Below are 25,219 nucleotides of genomic sequence, written 5' to 3' on the forward strand. Positions count from 1 at the left end.
AACACCATGACTTGACAAAGTTCTAGTTGCCTAACCTTGTGGAGATGTAGCTGTAATATCCTAGAAGAGTACATTCAGTCCCATTCATTGCAGTCTGGAAATGGCTTAAAAACAAAAACTATAGGGTTCATGCTGCTGCTATGAGATAAAAACTAAAATGACACTTCTAAAATGTCTAAACTTAAGACTACACACCAACTAATGTCTTACATACTTTAAAAAAAGAAAAAATGGGGATTTGTCCATAATTAAAACTTTATTGAAAAACTGACACCAAAATAGGAGATTGATGTTGCATACCTTAAAAAACCAAACATTACATTGTCTTGGTAGAGTAACTGAACTTAAGATAAGGCTTTCTGTGAGAAAACATAAATTCAGCAAGTTGTATAGATGGTTAATGTTGTTTTCTTCTGAATGAACAGCCTGCAAAGGAATCACAGAGAGTCTATTAAAAAGCTTATCCCATCTCTGATGTGTAATTTCAGCGGCAAAAAAGGGACTAAGAAAAAGCTCAAGGCCACCCGGAGACTACACAGCGAATTCTAGGTCGGCCTGGAATTCAATGTGTAGTCTACCTACATCTACCTCAACCTCCACCCCCAATACTACTAATAAAAGCTCAAGTGTGGCTGGAGAGATGGCTTAGTGGTTAAGCACTTGCCTGTGAAGCCTAAGGACCCCGGTTCAAGGCTCGATTCCCCAGGACCCATGTTAGCCAGATGCACAAGGGGGCGCATGCGTCTGGAGTTCGTTTGCAGTGGCTGGAGGCCCTGGTGTACCCATTCTCTCTCTCTGTCACTCTCAAATAAATAAATAGCCCAAAAAAATTTTTAAGCTCAAGTTTAAGAAATATTAGATTAATTAATATACAAATTATTCTTTTCTATTATAAATTTGCTGCATTATGAGTTTATGCTGGCATAACCATAAGGCTACCCATTTTTCAAATGATATATATAATGGAGTCTGCTAAAGAACACATATGTGAATTTAACAACTAAAAAACTTTTGAAGATTTCTGTTCTCCTTTTGCCTTATCTCTTTTCTTGTCTCAAATAGTTCTCTAAAAAAAATAACTTATTTTTATTTACTTATTTGCAAGCAGAGACAGAGAGAGAGAGAAAGAGAATGGGCATGGCAGGGTCTCCAGCCACTGCAAAGGAACTCCAGACACATGTCCCTCTTGTGCATCTGGCTTATGTGGGTCCTGGGGAATCAAACCTAGGTCCTTTGACTTGCAGGCAAATGCCTTAACCACTAAGCCATCTCTCCAGCCCTGAAAGTAACTTTTTTCTTTGAGGTAGGGTCTCACTCTACCCAGACTGGCCTGGAATTCACTATGTAGTCTCCATCTGGCTAAGAACTCACAGCAATCCGATCCTCCTGCCTCTGCCTCCAAAGTGCTGAGATTAAAGACATGTGCTACTACTCCAGACTTAAAAGTAACTTTGATTAGTGTTCTTATATCTGTTGGAAAAATTCTGCTACTGATGTACCTTTTCACCCTGTCTGTCAGAAAAAAATGCTACACAATTCCAATGTCATCATGACATGGAATAAAGGACTCAGAAATCTTGCAAGTATATTTTAAGAGCAATATTACTTAAACGTCTCATGCTGACTTTGTTCTCATATCACACCAGGTCACAACATTTAGGTCTTGGATTTATTGCTAATCCACTTGTAACTCTTCCAGTAAGAACATGAAGTTCACAGTTTCCCAAAATATCACAAGCAAATTTCAAACATCATTATATTATATATCTGAAGGTATTACTATAAAAAACTATATACATAATTTTTCACTGAAGTGAAAGAATTAAAATTATTTTTTTATTAACTACTAAATAGTTGATCACAAAAAGAAAATATATACTTTGAAAAAAGGGATTCAGTGGGAGGGGGAGAAGGAAGGATGTTTAAGAGGGAATTGTGATCATGGTATATTGTTTAAATTTATGTTAGATGTTAATAGAAGTTTCTTAAAAGATAAAATACATGGAATTTTGATTAATAGTACATCTTGTCATAAGTCATAAGTATGAAGCAAAATATTTACAAGAAAATTTTAGGTAGTATAGTTAAAAAAAAAAAAAAAATCCCTATGTCCTAGTACATGCAGTTACATTGGCTGCCATTTTGACTTGTTTCTCGTTACTCCAAGTTAAGCAAACTGGGTGAATAAATACATATGTTTTGGACATTCTAAATCCAGAAAAACAGTGAAGGAGATCTTTGCAATGTCAAGAGCATAAACTTATCCCCACTGAACTAGATACTCTTTACTGCGTCAGTCCACAATGAAAAATGAAAAATCGCACTGCTGGCTGGAAAACCGATGTACCTTCTGTGAGTCTGGCCTTTCCTCCTGTTGGCTGGCACAGCACTGTGGAACAGCCCACACACAGAACCACGGTCTGAGCATGGCTGAAAACCGTGGTGATTTTGTAGCAACCTGTGAAACAAAAAGGAGGGCAACGTAAAAATGTGAAAGCAGATGACAACATGGTACCAGTTTGTATATCCAGTAATAGGTAAATATGCATTTATGTAATAAGTAATATTTTACATAGTTCCTGTAAAATTTTAGTAACTTTGGTGCTAGGCTGTATCAGCAAGCCATATACATAACAAACTCTTCTAGCAGTCATGTAAGATTTTTTTAGTGGTGAAATTAGTACTTTTTTTTCTTTTTTTTTTTTTGGAGGTAAGGTTTGGCTGTAGCCCAGGATGACCTGGAACTCACTATATAGTCTTAGGGTGGCCTGAAACTCACAGTGAGTCTCCTACCTCTGCCTCCTCAGTGCTGGGATTAAAGACATGTGCCACCATGCCTGGCTTGAGTATTTTTATTAAACCTACTATTTCAAAATATTAATAATCCAACAAGTAATTGGTATTTTTTAAATGCTACATCTTCAAAGTTCAGTGTATTTGTTTTAATCTTAAAGACCATCTGAATTTTTCCTGTCGATATTGCAAATGCTCCATATTCACATATGGCCAACATACTGGGCAGCACAGCTTTCGACTAAGGAATCAACATAATTTTCATTGTATCATGAAATAGACAACTCACTATTTGAATATCTTTTTTTTTTAAATTTTTTATCTTATTTTATTTGAGAGCGACAGACACAGAGAGAAAGACAGATAGAGGGAGAGAGAGAGAACGGGCGTGCCAGGGCTTCCAGCCTCTGCAAACGAACTCCAGACGCGTGCGCCCCCCTGTGCATCTGGCTAACGTGGGACCTGGGGAACCGAGCCTCGAACTGGGGTCCTTAGGCTTCACAGGCAAGCGCTTAACCGCTAAGCCATCTCTCCAGCCCTATTTGAATATCTTAAAGACTTAAATGTGTCTCCTCTGCACACCAATCATCTCCTCCCCACCATATGTTTCTACCATGGTTTGAGCACATTAAGTATGAAAATATCCCTTGTGACAAGTCTGTAATCTCACTTCAATTCAACCAACATGTTTACAAGTATACAACAAAATTTCAATCATTACATAATTTTCCTTTAGGGAAAAAAAACAAGACTTGCGATTTTACCTGGACATTTTACGTCCATGAAGTAGGAATTTGGACTCTGAACCAGCCTTTTCTTTTTATGTTTTTTCTTTTCCTCTTCCAAGGAAGGGTGTAGAAGATCTCTGGCCAACTGAATCAGAAAACAGATTATTACCACTGGAGTCAAACCACAACGCCGGCTGATTTACTACAAGGGAAAATACATATTCACAGTAGGAAACTGTCACACTCAGCTGAGGCAACACTTCAAATGTTTAAAAAAATAATAAATTGGATCACTTTCATTACTGCTTTTGCGCTAGCCAAGTGTCTATTATAGCAGGCCTTTATGACAGTCAGGAAGCATATGGTAAAACTACTCCCTACCTACTGCTGAATCACACCTTTTAGACTTTGACCCTAGCCTCGCTGCGCCCATCAGAGAATGGCCATGCCAGGGTGGTTTCTGCCCCCGAGGTTAGGCATGTAATCCGGGGTGTGGCGGGCCCAGGTGGACTTGGGGGAGGAGGGTGATGAGAGGGGATTATGATCACCGTATATCCTCTATGTTGATGGAAGTTGTCCATAAACAGTCTTTTAAAAAAATTAAAAATAATGCCGGGCGTGGTGGTGCACGCCTTTAACACCGGCATTCGGGAGGCAGAGGATCTCCGTGAGTTCGAGGCCAGCCTGAGACAACAGAGTGAATTCCAGGTCAGCCTGGGGTAGAGCGAGTCCCTACCTCGAAAAGCCAAAATGAATAAATAACAAAAGTAAGTAAACAAACAAAACAGTTAAATTTAAAAAAAAAAAACAGCCGGGCGTGGTGGCGCACGCCTTTAATCCCAGCACTCGGGAGGCAGAGGGAGGAGGATCGCCGTGAGTTCGAGGCCACCCTGAGACTACAGAGTGAATTCCAGGTCAGCCTGGGCTAGAGCGAGACCCTACCTCGGAAAAAAAACAAAACAAAAAATAAAGGCCAAAAAACATATATGTGTGTGTGTAAACAGCTGCGGAGCCCGTTGACTCGGGCGGCAGGCAAAGCGCGAGGAAAACCAAAGCCCGCCTCCCCCTCCCCCCCGCAAGCGTCCCGGGGAAACCGAGCGGGGCCTGGGCGCAGCTCCTCCCGGCCGCGCCGCGGGCCGCCCGGGGACAAGCCCGGACAAGCCCCGGCGACGCCAGCCCCCGGGCGGCCCGCGAAGCCCCGCCAGAACCCGCACGGCGCACGGCGCACGGCGCACGCACGGGCCGGCGCGACCCACTCACAGGCATGGCGACCGTCCCGCGAGCGCCGGCGACGCAGACTCCCCGCGGCGAGCCGCACGCGCTGCAGGGCTCCGTGTCAACTTCCGGGATGGAGGCGGGGGCGGGGCCTGAGGGGGCGGGGCCTGCGGGCGTGGGCGGGGCCTGCGGGCGGGGCCGGCCGCTCTAGGCGCTGCTCTCGGTGGTCGGAGCGCTCCGGAGGCCCCGGCCCAGCGCGATGCTCCCAGCTGATGGGCCCCCTTGACCGGCTCCTGGGCTCCCCGGTTTTCTAGCCGGGCTGCGTCCAGGGGAAGCGTCCGTAGAGCTCGCAGGGCCACCGAATAGCGTCGATGGGCGTTCACTCCCCCAGATCTGTCCTTGATGGGCCATTTCCTGCAGCTCCCATGGAGTTAGCTTTTACCCCTTTCTTCATCCCTGTTGTTCAGTGTTGGCAACTCATAATCCTTTGCTGATTTCCAGAAACCCACCTTGTAAACACTTCCCTCCGTGATACCCTCCGAACAAGCCCTTTGCTGCGGGGAGGGAGGCAAGGGGGCATATGTGACCTGCCAGGACCCTGACATGGGGTTCCTTGCCAGCATATGTTCAGCTTTTTAGCCTGGGCGGCTTTGCAAATGGGGTCCATCTGCTTCTCCATCCAACCAGGTCCCAGCGAGAAAAGCCGTTGTCTTGAGACCCTCCGGTTTGTCAGGCTGTAGCTCCTCGTGGTCCATGCTTGAAATATAGGTGAGAATGGTACAGAGATGACTGAAAGGCCTAGGTGGTGGCTATGAGAAAGACGTGCTATGTTTTCTGTCCAAGGATTAAACAGTTCTGGAAGGAGGCCATTCTGTAGGAAACCCCGTTACTGAGTCAACTGTCCTTGAGACCAGAGGGTCAACAATCCTGGAAACCAATGCTTCTGTTTCTATATTTGGCTAAAGGTCCCTACATTTTCCCTTTCTTTAGTTTTACCCTAGCAACTGTATCATTTTTATTTTATTCTATTTTATTTTAGCCAATCGTGTAAGAGTGAGAGGTCAAGCTTCGACTAATCAAAATAAGACAGACGATGACTCTGTGTTGGGAGATAAAAGCCCACCGGACTTCCTGCTGGTGTGCCTCAGGACCTCCACTTTCATGGCTGGGCTCAATGCAGCAGAAGTGAATACTGCCTTGCCAAGAGTCTGGATGGTGGAGGCCCTAGACTCGTTTCTTTTTCTCCTCCTTTTTCTTCTTTTTTGGTTTTCCAAGGTAGGGTATTGCTCTGACCCAGGCTGGCCTCAAACTCACAGCAGTCCTACTACGTCTGCCTGTGCCAGTCAAGAATATTTTTCCAGATTTGAGCAAGGAAGCATCCCTCTCCCCTTGCTTCAAGAAGCATTTGTTTCTCATTCCAGCAAATGTCATCTTCTACTACCACGTGCAGGACCCCTTTCAGTCAGGGACACAGCCCAGCTGAAAGTTAGACCACCGGACAGTCCCAGCCTCTAGAACTGTGAGAAATCATTTCTCTTTGTATGGATAAAAATAAATCCAGGGCTGGAGGGATGGCTTAGCAGTTAAGGCATTTGCCTGCAAAGTCAAAGGACCCATGTTCAATTCCCCACGACCCATGTTAGCCAGATGCACAAGGGAGTGCACACATCTGGAGTTCATTTGCAGTGGCTGGAGGCCCTGGCATGCCCATTCTCTCTCTCTCTCTCCTTCTTTCTAGGTCAAATGAATAAATAAAAAAAATTTTAAAAATCATAAATAAATAAATCCAGCCAGGTGTCATGGCATATGCCCATATTCCCAGGACTTAGAAGGTAGAGACAGAAGGATCAAGAGTTCCAGGATAGCCTGGGCTACACAGTGAGCCCCTGCCTCAATGATTGACTGAATGAATGAATAAACAAATGAAATCTAAACTTGATTTCAGGTGAGATCTCCCAGCACCTGGCCTGCTTGTCTTGGAGGTCAGGACTCCATCCTCATCTCCCACACCATTGCTGCCCACGACGCTTCTACTGCCTGCCTGTATCTCCAGGGAAGAAATGAGCAAAATACACTCTCAAACTTCACGGGGATTCCACAGCCCATAGTAAAGATGTTTTATGAAGATCCTGAGATCAGCACAAATTTATGCAAATGTATTCGTTCCCTTTTGTTATTGCCTGCATTAATCACTTCTTAATAGTCACTGCTGTCTTGTGGGGGCTGTCTTTCTTTTATGCTCCTGTACTGATATTTCAATTTCCCTGTCTCTCTTCCCTAAAAGTCCACATGCTTCATGATGGTCAGTATTTGGTCTGCTTTTCCCAAATGAGGCTAAGCGCCCCATGCTTAACAACACTGACTTGATGGCTATTCTTTGCAGAGTAACCACATGGCTTATCCAGAGTCAGTAATAACACTAGATCTTTCTAGAATAATCCTTGACCATTCCTTTCTCTCTGTTTGGTGTGATGAAAAAAAAAATGACCACCGAATTCTGGCTAAGCCTCAGTTTACTCATTTCTAAAGTTGAGAGGATAATTTGTACTCATTTTAGGATTAATGCGGCATTGTAGAGAATGCTGCTTCTGCCCGGCCCCCGCCCCTCCACTCGCCCATCCCCCTTGGAAAGTGTGTATAAGCACGCTGTTTTCCATTAGATGAAAGCTGATTAAATGGCTGATAGTTAAAGGGCTCAGAGTGTTAAGAAGAATGGCGGTCTATTTATTCATAGTGAAAAACTTGCCCAACTATTTATGGAATGTCTGCTACATGCAAAAAAGCCTGCGATGTAAGCCCTCTTTTCTAGGAGCACAGAAACTTAACTCTGAGAGCCACTTAAGTGAAGATATGTGAAGATATTTCATAAGGTTATATGAAGATAAAATGAAATTGTTTACTGTATACTGCAAGAGCTTAATAAATACGAACTGGTAGCCATTGTGCTTGTTGATAATTTAAAAACTATCAATCATGGTACAAGCCTATAATCTCAGCTACTCAGGAGAGTGAGGAAGGAGGATATTAAGTCCAAGGTTTACCTGGGCTACAGAGTGAGTTCAAGACCAGCCTGAGCAATATAGACTCCATTCATAGTTTTGTTTTTTTTTTTAAAAAAGGAGCCAGACATAGTGGTGCACGCCTTTAATCCCAGCACTCAGGAGGCAGAGGTGGGTGGATTGCTGTGAGTTTGAGGACACCGTGAGACTACGTAGTGGACTACTCCAGGTCAGCCTGGACTAGAGTGAGACCTTACCTCGAAAAACCAAGACAAAAAAAAAAAAAAAAAAGGCTGAAGAAATGGCTTAGTGGTTAAGGCACTTGCCTGCGAAGCCTAGGGACCCACATTCAATTCCCCAGACCCTCTGTAAGCCAGATGCACAAGGTGGCGCATGTGTCTGGAGTTTGTTTGCAGTGGCTGGAGGCCCTGATGCGCTCATTCTCTCCCTATATATACCTCTTTCTCTTTCAAATAAATAAATAAGTAAAATATATTTTTAAAACGTAATACTTGAAGTTCCGATCAAGATGGTATCTGCCTAACCTCATCTCACCTTGTGGGGAAGGAAAGATGGATGCAGTTGCTGAGGAGAGAATCTGCCCATCGCACCTCACCAGGGCTCCAGTTGAAACCATAGAGTTATTGTGGAAATGAGCAAGAGCTGCTTTCTTGGTGAAGCTGGTACCAGCACAAGGGTGAAGGAGACAGACACAGAGACCACTCAACTCCTACCAAACCAGAGATACAGAGGTTCCCAAGACCTCATCACTGAGGCAGACCTAAAAGAAACCCAACTTGTCTTAGGAAAATTCATGTAAGAGGGGGCGGAAAGATTGTTAGAGCCACAAGTTGGGACATTATGCACAGAGACATTGCCTCTTCCTCATAGCTGATGGCTAACCCCACAATGTCTGACCCACATTCCCCAACGAGGAGGGTCCCTGTGGAGAGAGAAGGACAGGGAGGAAGCTAACGATGGTACCAACTTACACACCGTGTACAGAACTAATTTAAAAAAGTAATACTTTATTGACTTATGAGAGAAAGAGAGAGGGAATGAGCATTCCAGGACCTTTTGCGGCTGCAAATGAACTCTAGATGCATACACTACTTTGCGCATCTAGCTTTACTTGAGCACTGGGGAACAGTACACAGGCCGCCAGGCTTGCAATCAAATACCTCTAACTGCTGAGCAACCTCCCAGCCCCTCCCCCCACCCCAATTTTTTTCAAAGGGCTAGGTCTGTGGCTCAGTGGTAGGGCTTGCCCAGTGTGCAGGACCCTAGGTCCCATCCCTAGTACCAAAACAGAAAGACTTTGGGTCTAAGAATCTTATACTAGCGGTGATCTGTTCCATAAGGAGTTAGAAAACACAATGTCTTTACAATCATTCGGCCTTGGGGCATATTGAAAATATGTTGCATCTGTCAAAAGTCCTCACTGGAGGGGATCTGAGTTCCTTGTGAGATGGGAACCATGCTTGAGGAGACAAACGACCAATGCACCCCACCACAAGCTGGTGCATGCGTCTGCAGTGCATTTGCACTGTCTGGAGGTCCTGGCACATCCGTTCTCTCTCTCATAAATAAATTTAAAAACTTAGAACATTTAAAAAATGTTTGAAAAGATTTTTAAAAAGAGTATTTTATTATCACTAGGACTGCAAAGGAAATATCCACACCATCATTCTGGAATTTCCTATCTCTGTCCTCTGATGAAAAAGCAGGGAATGGGGGTAGAATGCTTGCCAGTGAGCTGTTGGCAAGGGAGAATGGGAGAGTGAATGGACCACCACACTAACCCATGCACTGGGCAATGGGCCTTGAAGAACGAAGAACTGGGCTGGAGAGATGGCTTAGCAGTTAAGGCATTTGCCTGTGAAGCCAAAGGACCCAGGTTCAATTCCCCAGGACCCACGTATGCACAAGAGCACATGCATCTAGAGTTCATTTGCAGTGGTTGGAGGTCCTGGTGTGCCAATTCTCTCTCTCTTCTGTTTTTCTCTCCCTCTGCTTGCAAATAAATGAATAAAATAAAATAAAATAAAAACACTATGGGGACTTTAAAAGTTAGGCTGAATGCATTGCATTAAAAAAGAAAAAAAAAAGCTGGGGCATGGTGGCGCACGCCTTTAATCCCAACACTTGGGAGGCAGTGGTAGGAGGATCTCCGCAAGTTCGAGGCCACCTTGAGAATACATAATGAATTCCATGTCAGCCTGGGCCAGAGAAAGACCCTACTACCTCAAAAAAGAAAAAAAGAAGAACTGTTCACAGCGCATCACACACTCGGGGCAGTGTAGCGTGCCCAGTGATTGTTAATCATGTAGAAATATGTAGTTTCAGGCTGGAAGGAATACTGTACTTCCGATTTTAGTCAGCTTAAATTTATAACTTTTTACCTGGTACTGTATAGAGATCTGCTATCTTACCCTCCCTCCCTTTTCTTGACATCCTAGGGATTGAACCCAGGACCTCACACACGATAGGAAAGATCTGCTTGTTTAAGTTACATTTACTTACAAAGTGGAGGTAACACAGAAATCCATGCCATTTGTTTTCCAAACTCAAGGCTCAGAGCTGACTGAAGTCATCTCTTACACTAGAGTCTTCTGGGGAGAGTATTACTGACACCTACAAGCAACATTTGAAGCGTCTCATGTCTTTGAATGTGCTTGCATGTGCCCAGGGACTCTTAAAATGAGCTCAGTGCCCAGGCATGGTGGCACACACCTTTTATCCCAGCACTCAGGAGGCAGAGGTAGAAGGATCACCATGAGTTCAAGGCCAGCCTGGGACTACAGAGTGAGTTCCAGGTCAGCCTGGGCTAGCGTGAGACCCTCCTTCACAATAACAAGAGAAAAAGAAATGTGCTCCATGCTGGGTCCTGGTGGCACAAATCTTTAATTCTAGCTACTTGGGCGGTTGAGGCAGGAGGATTGAAAGTTCAAGGCCTGCCTGGGTAACTTTGAGACTCTGTCTCAAAATAGAGCACCCATTTATAAGGGGTGAGGCTACAGCTCAGTAGTATACTATGTGTCCAGGATACATGAGACCCCTGATTCAAACCCCAGTCCCAGGGGCGGGGGCAGGGCAGTCACTGACTACACTGTCAGCTCTGTGTAAAAGACCCGTTACTTGTTTGTCGTATGGAGATCAGCACAGCCCAGTGACACACTAGCTGTTCTCCCGGTGAAATAAATAACATGGTATTATTGAGTTGCATGGTCATATAACCGACTAAAATCCTAAATCTTTTTTATAGGTTTAAAATTCATATCTTTCATCACAAGAAATCTAAGTGAAATAAACATGCTAAATGCCATTGAATTTTGTAATATAAATTGAGATGAATTGATTACTATACAAATTATTTCTCAGTAATGCTATTAAGTAGTTGAAGTACGGGAAAGGTGAGTGTGTTTTAATAAATGCCTATTAAATTTATACATAACAGGACCCTCTCTCAGAAAAAATTTAATAAAGTTTTTAATGTTAATCATAAAAGACAGATTCCTTCCCCCAAATAAAGCAGAGGTAGAGGTTGAAAGCATACACTAAGGGTCAAAATGTAAACTCAATTATCAACTAAAAAAATAGAAAGAAAGAAAGGAAGACTAAACAGATAAACAAGAGTCTGAAAAGGGCAATTAAATTTTTTAAAGGCTTGTATAGTGGCATTTGCCTTTAATCCCAACATTTAGGAGGCAGAGGTAGGAGGATCCCCATGAGTTTGAGGCCAGCCTGAGACTACAGAGTGAATTCCAGGTCAACCTAGGCTACCGCGAGATCCTACCGCAGAAAAACAAAAAACTAAAAAACAGGATGGGTGTGGTGGTATACACCTTTGATCCTAGCACTTAGAGGCAGAGGTAGGAGGATCCCTGTGAGTTCAAGACCAGCCTGGGATTACAAAGTGAATTCCAGGTCAGCCTGGGCTAAAGTGAGACCCTACCTTGAAAGAATTTTTTTAAAACCTGCAAAAAATTAAAAAAAATTTTTTCCAGGCACTTATATGATCTTTCAATAATGTTTTGTTTTAGTTTTTTTGAGGTACAGTCTCACTCTAACCCAGGCTGACCTGGAACTCACTCTGTAATCCCAGCCTGTTTTAAACTCACAGTGATCCTCCCACCTTGGCCTCCCAAATGCTGGGATTAAAGGCGTGCACCACCACACCCAGCTCAATAATCCTATTGGGTTCTAGAAAAATTAAGAACCTTGTCCAAAGCTAGTCAGCCTGGTGGCACACACCTGTAATCCTAGCATTGTGGAGGCTGAGGCAGGAAGATCTTAAGTTTGAAGCTAACCTGGGCTATACAGTGAGCTTCAGAGCAGCTTGGGCTGCACACCAAGACCTTGTCTCAAGAAACAAACAAAGCCAGGCGTGGTGGGGCACGCCTTTAATTCCAGCACCCAGGAGGCAGAGGTAGGTGGATTGCCGTGAGTTCGAGGCCATCCTGAGACTCCATAGTGAATTCCAAGTCAGCCTGAGCTAGAGCAAGACCCTACCTTGAAAACCCAAAATAAATAAATAAATAAATAAATAAAAGGTGTTATGATGGTGCACACCTATAATCCAGCACTGGGAGATGGAGGCAAGATGAGCTCTTCAAGACCAGCCTAGGTTACATGAAACCCTAGGTTACATGAAATCCACACACACACATACACGCACACACACACACACACACACTACCACCACCACCAAAAAGGAAAGTTTTCGAGGTGGAGGAACAAGGGTTTAATAACCAATAACCAACGTCCTCTGGTCTGCTCCAAGGCCCACAGCTTCGGCCTCTTATTCCTCCGTACTCCCCCTTTCTCTGTGTCCCCCTGCCAACTGTGGTTAGGGGCTACGGGACCACATGGGTCTCAGAGTAACTACAAATGACATGGTAATTTACAGAGCCTCAGAGTTAAAAAGCAAGTGATCTTCCATCACTAAGCACACGTGATTATTGACGTGACGAAAATGGAGCCGCCCGAGTGGTGGGAGAACAGCCTAAGTGACAGGTCAGCAGGAGGGTCGGCAGGACAAGGCAGGTAGCAAGGTCTCAGCTTGCTCTGAGGTCCAGGCTCGTTACCCAGCGAGAATCACCAAGCAAATTAGAGTACCGATTTTGAAGGCTGCAGGGACCAGGCACGGGTTGAAGCCTCAGGTATCAACAACTCAGGTCCTCCGACAGGGACAAAACTGAGACTTAACGGCGATACCAGCCCAGAAGCCCAAAAGTCGCAGCCCACCCTTTTGATGAGATCAGGACAAGTCACCGGTAACCTAACTGCGCTGCCTGGGCAACTGAAACAGGACTCCTTAGGAACAGGATTTGCCTCTGAATCTGGGGCAGGAGCACACCTACACATCAGTGTCAAATACCCCGGCCACTGGCCTGAGCAATTGTTATAGGGACGCTAACTAATATATTTTGCTTTGGTTTGTTTTCCTGGTTGTAACTTACATGGCCAGAAGCAGCTGCAGGCGCAGAAAACACTACAGAAACATTCCAGGTTAGACAAAATTCTGGCTGTACCCTCATAATGCCACCCACTTCCCTGCTCCACATGAGTAGATCAGAAAATGACGAAGAACATTGTTCCAGAATAGCCATGGATCTGTTGCATCTAATCTTATCATCAGCAGTGATTATCTGTGTGCCCGCCATTGGCTGACCACTGTGATAGAGGCCACCGGTGTGGGCATCAGTTGGCAGACCCTTTCTGTGCCACCACCCTTACCTTGGACCCTCTCCCTGCCTGGCTCTGACTCAGCCCTGACTCTGGGGGTTTCAAGTAACAGAGATATCTCCCAGACATCTGAGCTGAAATGGACAGAGTACTGGACCCGGGCCAGGGCTGGGCCCCATGGGGGTGGGCACCAAGCCCTGAGGATGAGACAGATAGACGCTTGCCACCTCCTTTTCCCTCTCACAGCAACCTCGTTTCTCATCCCTTCTCCCTGGTTCGGCTTTGGTTTCCTCCTTCCATAGCCCACTTTCCCCTTTTTCCCCGTGTCCAGGGCAAATGCTCTTACCAGTTCCCTGTTATGTGCTGTCCCACTTCCAAAGTCAATCGTGACTGACCAGAGACCTGTGTCCCAGTTCCAAATGTGCTGGAGAGAGAATTGCTGTCTCAACAAGGGTCAGGGCTATCTACCCTAGTCTTCTGTGGCCAGGGCAGAAAGGACACTTGGCGAGACAAGCACCTCCATGGAGAGGCTCGGGAAAGAAGTAGACTGAACAGGAGCTCCGCGCGGTGCCTAATCACTGTCACCACGGCTTGTGGCACAGCAGCTGATGACTCCAGTCTCACCTCTTCAGGCTGCCTTGCTGAGCCCCTGTCTGCTCCCAGAAACACAGAACATTAATCAGATATGGTTCGTTTTATGTGTGTGTGTGTGCTTGTTATGTGTATGGTGTGTGTGTGCCTGTGTGTAGGCACGCCTGTATGTGGGTGTGTATGTGCGTGTGTGCATGCATGTGTGTATTGAGGCCACGGGTTGATATCAGTTGTCTTCTCTAGCTCCACCCCCCACCCCTGCCCTGAGGAAGGGTCTCGCTATAGCCCAGGCTGACCTGTAATTCACTATGTAGTCTCAGGCTGACCTCAAACTCATGGTGACCCTCCTACCTCTTGCCTTCTGAGTGCTGAGATTAAAGGCGAGACCCTACCTCAAACAAAACAAAAAATCCCACAAACTGGGCTAGAGAGATGGCTTAGTGGTTAAACGCTTGCCTGTAAAGCCTAAGGATCCTGGTTCAAGGCTCAATTCTCCAGGACCCATGTAAGCCAGCTGCACAAAGTGGCGCATACGTCTGGAGTTCCTTTGCAGTGGCTGGAGGCCCTGATGCGCCCGTTCTCTCTCTGTCTCTCTCTGCCTTCTCTGCCTCTTTCTGTCTGTTGCTCTCAAATAAATAATTTTTTTTTAATCCCACAACTTTTAGGTGTGACTCACAGGACCAGAATGACTTCTGGTGGATCGTATGACCAGACCTTTCCATGTACAGTGGGACTGTCATGGGTGGTCTCAGTTTCCAGGCTCATGGTGTCTTACTCAAAGAATTGAAGAAAAGCACATCCAAGTAATTATGCAGACAGATACTTTATTAAGAGCAAAGCAATAGTAAAAGTTTAAGTAAATGCCAAAGGGGCACTGGGCCATTGGAGTGGAGGGCACCTGAGGGCCTGAGGAAGTAGTCTGGGGTTTCTCTTTTTAGGGTTTTTAGGAAATGATGAACAGGTTGTCTGAGGTGCAGTTTGGACGATCCTATGGTTCGATTGACAGGTTTGGGTTACATAATGTTTCTCTATTGCACATGCTCCTTCTCATGATACAACTGATTTGTCTTATTTTATTTTGGTTTTTTTTAAATATTTTTTGTCCATTATTTATTTATTTATTTGAGAGTGACAGACACAGAGCGAAAGACAGATAGAGGGAGAGAGAGAGAATGGGCGCGCCAGGGCTTCCGGCCACTGCAAGTGAACTCTAGACACATGCGCCCTCTTGTGCATCTGGCTAACGTGGGACCTGGGGAATCGAGCCTCGAACCGGGGTCCTTAGGCTTCACAGGCAAGCGCTTAACCGCTAAGCCATCTCTCCAGCCCTATTTTGAGGTTTTTGAGGTAGGGTCTCGCTCTGGCTCAAGCTGACCTGGAATTCACTATGTAGTCTCAGGCTGGTCTCAAACTCACAACAATCCTCCTACCTCAGACTTCGGAGTGCTGGGATTAAAGGAGTGCGCCACCACACCCAGTATGATTTTAATCATCTGCATGCCCACATAGAGATAGGCATACGATGGTAAAGAGGAGTTTCTCCCTAGAAGCTCACTTACAGGACACAGTTTGCTTTATTGTGCATGTACCCCAAACCAGTCCAGACTAGGTGGGCCCCTGCTGTTCCTAACCAGGCTCTAAGAAGTCTGTTTGTTTTTCAGGTAAGGTCTCTCTCTAGTCCAGGCTGACCTGGAATTCACTATATAGTCCCAGGTTGGCCTTGAACTCACAGCGATCCTCCTACCTCTGCCTCTGGAGTGCTGGGATGAGAGGGCGCCCCACCACGCTCAGCCTGTGAGGGAGATTTTTGAAGATCTTCAACATGAAGCTTTAGATCTCTCTAGGACAACCACGGGGGGGTGGGGGGGAATGGAAGCGCCTTATTCTTTGTACTTTGATTGTGGAAGCCAGTCAATCACCTGCCACCAGCTGGACTCAGTGGGTCTTGGAGCTGCCTGCCAGGCAGACATTCGAGATGAACCTGGTTTCATGTTTGTGGCTCCATTACCAAGCCCTGCTTCGCTCTGGGCGATGCACACCCAGCTGAACTTTTCCTGAACCACCGCAAACAAGACTTGAAGGTTTAACCATGGCAGCAGAAAGCAAGATGCGCTCTAAACTTCGAGTAAAATTTCTCTACTGTTCCTTTTCATTTACATACAACTTTACATTACAAGCCCGTCACAATCATCATTAATTAAACCTGCCACTCATTGCCCTCTGAAGTAGGGCTGAATTAGTGGGCTCATTTTACAGCGGACAAAACCAATAGAAAGGCTTAGGGATTTGCTGAAGTGAAGTGGTGTTCAGTCCAGGAAGCCTGGCCCCATTCCCTCTCTGGCTCATTCTTCTTTGCCTGGAAGAGGCCTTCAAAGTGCACAGTGCTTCATGCCAAGCAGCTTAAGGAAGTCAGCTGGGAAGGGGAGACTGGCCGGGCCGTGGCAATGTAGACCAGAGCATCGGTGTGTGGCTTGAATTTCTTGAAAACAGTCATGTCATGTTTTCCTGGTTCTCAGTGAATAGTAAGCACACAGCTTACTGAATTTCTCCTATAGAGGCAGGAACAGGATCTTGGGATATAGTGGGAATGTTGTTTCATTTGACCTAGTGACAAAGTCACCTGCCCACTACTCATAGTTCATTACTTGACATTTGCCTTGAAATCTGTGGGTTTCACATCTGCAGACTCAACCAACTACACATCAAAAATAGTAGAAGAGGAGCCGGGCTTGGTGGTGCATGCCTTTAATCCCAGCACTTGGGAGGCAGAGGTAGGAGGATTGCTGTGAGTTCGAGGCCACCCTGAGACTCCATAGTGAATTCCAGGTCAGTCTGGGCTACAGTGAGACCCTACCTTGTAAAAACAAAAACAAAACAAAGAATAAAAATAGTTGAAGAGGGCTAGAGAGATGACTTAGCAGTAAAGATATTTGCATGCAAAGACAAAGGACCCAGGTTCAATTCCCCAGGACCCACATAAACCAGATGCACAAGGTGGTGCATGCGTCTGGAGTTTGTTTGCAGCAGCTAAAGGCCAGAGCGCACCCATTCTCTCTCACTCAAATAAAAAAAAAAAATAGTTAATTAAAAAGTATTTTAAGTGGGCATGGTGGAGCATGCCTTTAATCCCAGCACTCGGGAGGCAGAGGTAGGAGGCTAACCATGAGTTCGAGGCCACCCTGAGACTACATAGTGAATTCCATGTCAACCTGGGCTAGAGAAAGACCCTACCTCAAACAAATAAACAAAAAGTGATGGAGGAAAACCTCTAACATTGACCTCTAGCCTCTATGCATGGGCACACACCTGAACATACACCCCCCCACACACAAATGTACATTCATTTGCATGCACTACACATGCAAATAAATAAAACATGGCTGGAGAGATGGCTTAGCAGTTAAGGCCCTTACCTGTGAAGCCTAAGGACCCATGTTCAACTCTCCAGATCCCATGTAAGCCAGACACACAAAGGTGAGGCAAGGTTGCACGTGCCCACTAGGTGATGTGAGTGTCTGGCGTTTGATTGCAGTGGCTGAAGCTATGGTGTGACAATTTTCTCCCTCTGTGTGTGTGTGTGTGTTTCTCTCTAAAAATAAAAAATAAAAATAAGTAAATAAAACATAGAGGCACAAGCTGTTTCAAGTGTTCTGTCAGCTGCTTCCAACAACAACCTACTTGTTTTAGCAAGTATGCCTGCTCTCCAGTAGATGTTGGGGCCAGAAACCAAATGAACAAGCCCCGTGGTTAAATAGTTCATGGAGAAATGGAGCGTCTACAAAGCCCAAATACCCGTCTCCAGATGGTGATCCTACTGGGGTGGAGAACCATTGCTGCTGCCTCTCCAGAGTGGACCAAGTAGGAGGAAAAAGAAAAGCACGTCCCCACGGGCCACTGGCTGTGTGTCACATTGTCCTTTGTGTAGGGAGAATGGGGTCAGCCAAGGTTGAAAGGACCTCATTTTTCATGGAATCAGAGTCAAAATCCAAGTCCTGGTTTGTGATGCAAAGAAGGTAGAATTATGAACTTCCTTATTCTGTGTGTGTGTGTGTGTGTGTGTGTGTTGGATGCTTATACACACACAGGCCAGAGAGTCTTGAGTCAGGGTCTCTTTTAAATTTTTATTTATTTATTTGAGAATGAGAGAGAGAGAAAAAAAAAAATGGGCATACCAGCCACCACAAATGAACTCCAGACACACGTGCCACCTTGTGCATTGGCTTACATGGGTGCTGGGGAATCGAACCTGGGTCCTTTGACTTTTCAGACAAGCACCTTAACTGCTAAGCCATGTCTCCAGCCCGAGTCAGGGTCACTTGCTAACCCTGGAACTTGCTGTTTCTCTAGGCTGGTGCCAGCAAGAGACAGCGGTCCTCCTGTCTCCACCACACAACTGCGGCACCTACATGTGCCCCTGCATGGTACGTGGCCACACCTAGCTTTCTTCTTCAAATTTTTATTTACTTATTTGAAAGGTATAGAGGAAAAGAGAAAGAGACAGATAAAGGGAGAGAGAGAATGGGCACACCAGGGCCTCCAGCCACCACAAATGAACTCCAGATACATGTGCCACCTTGTGCATCTGGCTTACATGGGTCCTGGGGAATTGAACCTGGGTCCTTTGGCTTTGCAGACAAGCATCTTAACCGCTAAGCCATCTTTACAGCCTGATCTATTCTCTTTTTCTTTTTAATTTTTTTTTGTTCATTTTTATTTATTTAGATGAGAGCGAAAGAGAGAGAAAGGCACATAGAGAGAGAGAATGGACGCACAAGGGCCTCCAGCCACTGCAAACAAGCTCCAGATGCATGCTCACCCTTGAGCATCTGGCTAACGTGGGACCTGGGGAATTGAGCCTCGAACCGGGGTCCTTAGGCTTCACAGGCAAGTGCTTAACCGCTAAGCCATCTCTCCAGCCCACTACTCTCTTTTAACAGAAGAAGAAACTGAGGACCAGAAAAGTCTAAGGGCCTGTCCAAGGTTACACAGCTACTAAAGAGAAAACCAGGGATCAAGCCTGCTCTCTTTGGCTTCAGAACTGCATTTATGCAGAAGACCTGCCCAGTGGATGGAGGGGAGGAGGCTAGTCCAAGGAAATATTTAAAATATTTATTTAATTATTTGAGAGAGGTAGATAGATAGACAGATAGATGATAGACAGATATATAGGTGGCAGATAGATAGATAGATAGATAGATAGATAGATAGATAGATAGATAGATAGTAGAGGCACAGAGAGAGAATGGGCACACAAGGGCCTCTAGCCACTGCAAATGAACTCCAGACACGTGCGCCCCCTTGTGCATCTGGCTTTACGAGGGTCCTGGGGAATTGAACTTGGGTCCTTAGTGCCTTAACCCCTATGCCTCTCTCCAGCCCTACAGTGGCTTTTTGCCTGGGTGCTAAGGACCCAGACTGAGGGGCTCTTGCTTTGCCCAGTAAGGCCTTGTCACCCACAGAGCCTTCTTCCTCAGACTTGAACTTCCTTATTTGTAACTCACAATTAAATTTTGTTTAAATAAGGTTAAAAGCATTCAATGTTATTTTTATTTATTTATTTGACAGAGAGAAAGAGGAAGAGAAAGAGAGAGAGAATGGATGCACTAGGGCCTCCAGCCACTGCAAACGAACTCGAGACACATGCGCCCCCTTGTGCATCTGGCTAACGTGGGTCCTGGGGAATAGAACCTGGGTCCTTTGGCTTTGCAGGCAAACGCCTTAACCACTAAGCCATCCCTCCAGCCCTTGTTTTTAGAAAAGGTCTCATGTAGCCCAGGCTGGCCTTGAACTCCTGATCCTCCTCCTATCTAAATCTCTGGGGTTATAGGGATGTACACTATTCCTGGCTTACAACATTTAATTTTAAGGAAATATGTTCACATATATAAAAATGAATTTTGGGGCTAGAGAGATGGCTCAGAGGTTAAGGTGCATACTGGCAAAGCCTGAGGACCTGGGTTTAATTCTCCAGTACCCAGGGGCACAAAGTGGTGCATGTGTCTGGAGTTAGTTTGCAGTGGCAAGAGGCCCTGGTACATCCATTCTCTCTCTCTCACTTTCTCTCTCCTCTCCTTGCAAAAATAAATAAATAATGTTTTTTTCAAAAAGGAACTTTTGGGGACTGGAGAGATGGCTTAGCAATTAAGGCATTTGCCTGCAGAGCCGAAGGACCTTGGTTCAATTCAAGTTCAATTGGTTCAATTACCCAAGTAAGCCAGATGCACAAGGTGGCACATGCATCTGGACTTCGTTTGCAGTGTCTGGAGGCCCTGGCATGCCCATTCTCTCTCCCTTTCTCTGCCTCTCTCTCTCTCTCTTTCACAAATAAATAAATAAAAATAAAGTTAAAAATTTTTTTAAAAAGGAACTTTTGGGCTGCAGAGATGGCTTTGCAGCTAAGGCCTTTGCCTGCAAAGCCAAAGGACCCAGGTTCAATTCCCAGGACCCATGCAAGTCAGATGTTCAGGGTGGCACATGTACCTGGAGTTCATTTGCAGTGACTGGAGACCTTGGCGCACCCAATCTCCCTATCCCTCTCTCTCTCTCTCAAATAAAAATAAAATACTAAAAGAAGGTAATTTTATCACCAAATTCTCAAGGCAAAAGATGTAAGGACTGAAGAGATGGCTTAGCAGTTAAGGCGCTTGCCTGCAAAGCCAAAGGGCCCAGGCTCCATTCCCCAGTATCCACATAAAGCCAAATGCACAAGGTGGTACATTCACCTGGAGTTCATTTCTAGTGGCCAGAGGCTCTGGTTGCCCATTCTCTCTCTCTCTCTCTCTCTCTCTCTCTCTCTCTTAATTGAAAATAAATAAATAAAATATGTTTAAAAAGAAATGTGTAAAATACGAACTTTGATGCGAATTTGTTGTTATTGCCAGTGTGTGTTTACATCTGCTAATATTGAATTCTGGGTTATTGGCTCAAGCCAGGGCCCTCATCCATTCTCTCACAGCAGTGCTCATCATGAACAAGGGATACATTTCTTTAACAGGCCCTTCTTGGATGTAGATGGATCCTCATCCTGTCCCACTAAGTTTCTACCCTCTCCCCAGGTCACTCACTGTCAGTTCAGGCTGAGTCTCTCCACGGAGAGAGGGCCAGTTTGTGTGCCCAGACGGGCCCCATCTCTGGTTGTCACTTGACACTTTTGCTCATCTACTCCAGTTTTGTGTCCAACTTCCTGAAAACCTCCACAAAGCCTTGTGGGTTCCTCACGTCATTGTGATTCACCCTGCTTGCGGCTGGGTCACAGTAAGTGATGTGACAACCCCAGGGTAGGTGACTCAGCACAGGTCTTCTTACGTGTCTGCACTAGCTTCTTTTTAGATGCCGCCATCGGCGATCCCCTGGGCAGTAGTCAGGATTATCCCGCAGTTTCTCTGTTGAATTTTTACATGAGTAGAACCCCAGTGCCAGCAGGCCATCATCCTTACTTGCATTAGCAAAGCAGCTCAATGAGAAAAGATGCTAGATAGTGGACATATATACGATGCCTTTTTCTTGAGCCAGATCATGCTGGGATGCTCCTGTGTTACTACTTCATAAGAAGCATAGCTCTTTAAAAAAGATAGATAGGGGGCTGGAGAGATGGCGTAGCGGTTAAGCGCTTGCCTGTGAAGCCTAAGGACCCCAGTTCGAGGCTTGGTTCCCCAGGTCCCACGTTAGCCAGATGCACAAGGGGGCGCACGTGTCTGGAGTTCGTTTGCAGAGGCTGGAAGCCCTGGCGCGCCCATTCTCTCTCTCTCCCTCTACCTGTCTTTCTCTCTCTGTCTGTCGCTCTCAAATAAATAAATAAATAATTTTAAAAAAAGATAGATAGGTAGATAGATAGATAGATAGATAGATAGATAGATAGATAGATAGGTAGGTAGATGGGAGAGAGAGAGAAAAGAGAGAATGGTTGCACCAGGGCCTCTAGTCACTGCAAATGAACTGCAGACACATGTACCACCGTGTGCATCTGGCTATACATGGGTACTGGAGAATCAAACCCAGGTCGTTAGGCTTTCCAGGAAAGTACCTTAACTGCTGAGCCATCTCCCCAGCCCTTGAATGATGCTGATAACTGCTAGGAAATCCTGATGTGCTGTCACTTTTCAACATTATGGACATTTTGGACATTATGGACATTTTCAACATTATGGGACAGAGCATTCTAACACGCTGGGCAATCTCCTTAACTATAAGACTACTAAGTCATTTATGTATTTATTGTGGTTTTTTTCAAGGTAGGGTTTCACTCTAGCCCAGGCTGACCTGGAATCCACTACGTTGTCTCAGGATGGCCTCAAACTCACGGCGATCCTCCTACTTCTGCCTCCTGAGTGCTAGGATTAAAGGTGTGCACCATCATGCCCAGCTCTAATTTTTTTAAATATTTTTTTGTTTATTTTTATTTATTTGTGAGTGACAGAGAGAGAGAGAAAGAGGCAGAGAGCGAGAGAGAGAATGGGTGCGCCAGGGCTTCTAGCCACTGCAAACGAACTCCAGATGTGTGCGCCCCCTTGTACATCTGGCTAATGTGGGTCCTGGGGAATCAAGCCTCAAACCGGGGTCCTTAGGCTTCACAGGCAAGCGTTTAACCGCTAAGCCATCTCTCCAGCCCTAATTTTTTAAAAAAATACTTATTTATGTATTTGCTAAGGAGAGAGAGGGTGGGGAGAGCAGACACATGAAGACCTTTTGCCACTTCAAAGGAACTAACTCCAGACACATGCTCTACTCTGTGAGTCTGGCTTTAGGTGGGTACTGTGGAATGGAACCCAGGCCACAGGTTTTGCAAGCAAGTGTCTTTAACAACTGAGCTATCTCCGCAGCCCTAATTTTTACTCTCTCTCTTTCTCTTTTTTTTTAGAGGCAGGGTCTCACTCTAGCCCAGGCTGACCTGGAACTCACTCTGTAATCTCCAGTCTCGCTTCAAATTTACAGTGATTTTCCTACCTCAGTCTCCTGAGTGCTGGATATTTTTCCTCCCAAATGTCTTATGCATCACAGGCAAGTGCTTTATTATATACCAAATCCTTGGCTACAAGTTTTGAAAAAAGTATATAAATCAGCTATTAACCAACATATCAGCACATTGCCAGCATATCATAGTTCTACCCAATATTGTCATTTTTCTTTCTTTTTTTTTTTCTTTTGATTTTTCAAGGTAAGCTCTCACTCTAGTCCAGGCTGACTTGTAATTCACTATGTTGTCTCAGGGTGGCCTCAAACTCATGGTGATCCTCTTTCCTTTGTCTTCTGAGTGCTGGGATTAAAGTGTGTACCACCATCCCTGGCTGTATTGTAATTTTTTACATGTATACCTCACTTTGCCTGTAAGACTACAGATGTCTTAAGGGATGGTCCAGATAAATTTTGTCTTTATTCTTCTTAGAGTATCTAGCAAGTTGATTTATATGCTGTAGGTGGTTAAAAAAAAATGTGTGTGTGTGTGTTTAATTACAGCTAGGCATGGTAGTGTGTCCTAACACTAGGAATGCTGAAGCAAGCAGATCATAGGTTCAAAGCCAGCCTGGTCTACAAAGAGAGACCTTGTCTCAAAAAAAAGTTTAGGCCACCCTGAGACTACATAGTAATTCCAGGTCAGCCTGGGCTAGAGTGAGACCCTACCTTGAAAAACCAAAAATAAATAAATAAATAAAAATAAAAATAATTTTCAGGGCTTGAAAAATGGATTAGTGGTTAAGGCACTTGCCTGAAAAGCCTAAGGACCCATGTTTGACTATCTAGGTCCCATGTAAGCCAGATGCACAAGGCTATGCAAGTTCACAAGGTCGCACAAGGTTGAAAAACTAACCAACCAACCAAACAAACAAACAAAAACCAGTTTCATTCACTGAAGGAAAATCTAGAAGACAAACTGTAATTTGCCCACATGCCTCAGTCCTCTCTGATGAGTCAGGAGGCCCTTCAGGGTCACTCCTTCCTCCAGGGTTAACATGCCTCTTATCTGTGGGCTGTTTCAGCATGGGGAATTCTGCAGTGACTGGAAGATAGGACCTGATATCTGCTCTCTCACTTCAATTCTGAGTCTCCGTGTGTTTAAATGCCAAATATAGAAATCGTCCCTTACATTGCTAGTGTGAAGAAATACCATAACACTGGAAAACTGTTTGTGGAACCAGATTATAAATGAGGAGAATCAGATAGTCTGTGTCCAAACGCCTTAACCAGCACCGTGGCCTCCACCTCGATAGATCAAGGAATCTATCTTTGAAAAACAACAACAAAAAAATTTTTTTTGAGAAAGTAGGATACGCTTAGTACTGCTGGTGCATTATTACCACAATTTAATTTTCTTAATAAAATCCAGTCAAAGGATTATAATTTCTAATTAATGCAAACATATTTATCATTCTGTGGCTAATATATGCCAAGTCCCATGTTAGTCATTAGGATACAATATGAATATAATTCATCATCTCAAAAAATTTAAATAATTCATCTCTAATAACATCTCATCATGTAGATCATTTTAAAGCACTTTAAATGCCAGTGTAGGAAATGAGTCAGGGTATGATGTGACCCTCTGACATATCCTGTAATTCATTCACTCATAGGATAAAATAATACAAAAGCAACAAGGCAAATGTTAGCTCAATTACTTGACGTTAGTCTTTTTCACAGAAACATAGCATACAGATTGACCACTGAAGAATGAAGGCTTTTTGCACCTTTGGAATTCTGAGTACATATGTTTCTGCACAGCGTGATTTTTTATTTTGGTTCGGTATCCCCAGGACTAGAGAGGGTCGAGCCAGCCGCTCCAGACGTGAAAGAGACAGCCATTGCTGTGCCCTCCAGCCCTTGGCTGACCTTTGTGTGAACGTGCTGGTGATAGAGGTGGCGGCGGGGGCCTAGGAGAACCTGAGAGGCAGGGACAGGTGTCTTGTGTCCTTTGTCAGGAACGCTGGTCGTAGACGCTGATGTTTCCTATTTCCTGTAAACACCGTGATTCGCATCTTGACAATAGAACTTTACAATTTGCCATCTTTGGATCTAAAATGAAGGGTTTAGATCAAAATCAGTTCCCCAACATATATTCTGCAGAGAGCAGAGGTTGCATAAGATCAAGAATGGGCCACCAGCCACACCCTGTTGTGGATAGTCACCAGGTAGAAGTTTCCAGAAGGTGTTCAGACAGAGCAGTGTGCTGGAAGTATTTCTCAAAAGGCTTGGACCACAACACCTGTTCTT

At 44.9% G+C, this 25,219-nt stretch overlaps 1 protein-coding gene across 1 annotated transcript; it reads right to left on the reverse strand.

Annotated features, from left to right (window-relative positions):
• Positions 1-237: 237 nt before the first annotated feature.
• Rps27l (ribosomal protein S27 like) lies at positions 238-4,869 on the reverse strand. The gene is made up of 4 exons (XM_045160513.1): positions 4,782-4,869; positions 3,558-3,666; positions 2,348-2,458; positions 238-426 (listed from the first exon to the last, which is right to left on the reverse strand). Exons 1-4 carry the CDS (start codon positions 4,785-4,787, stop codon positions 398-400), a joined length of 255 nt encoding a protein of 84 aa, XP_045016448.1. The 5' UTR covers positions 4,788-4,869; the 3' UTR covers positions 238-397.
• Between the last annotated feature and the right edge of the window lie 20,350 nt (positions 4,870-25,219).

The sequence above is a fragment of the Jaculus jaculus genome, chromosome 10 (genome assembly GCF_020740685.1).
Source record: "Jaculus jaculus isolate mJacJac1 chromosome 10, mJacJac1.mat.Y.cur, whole genome shotgun sequence".
Classification (NCBI taxonomy): Eukaryota; Metazoa; Chordata; class Mammalia; order Rodentia; family Dipodidae; genus Jaculus; species Jaculus jaculus.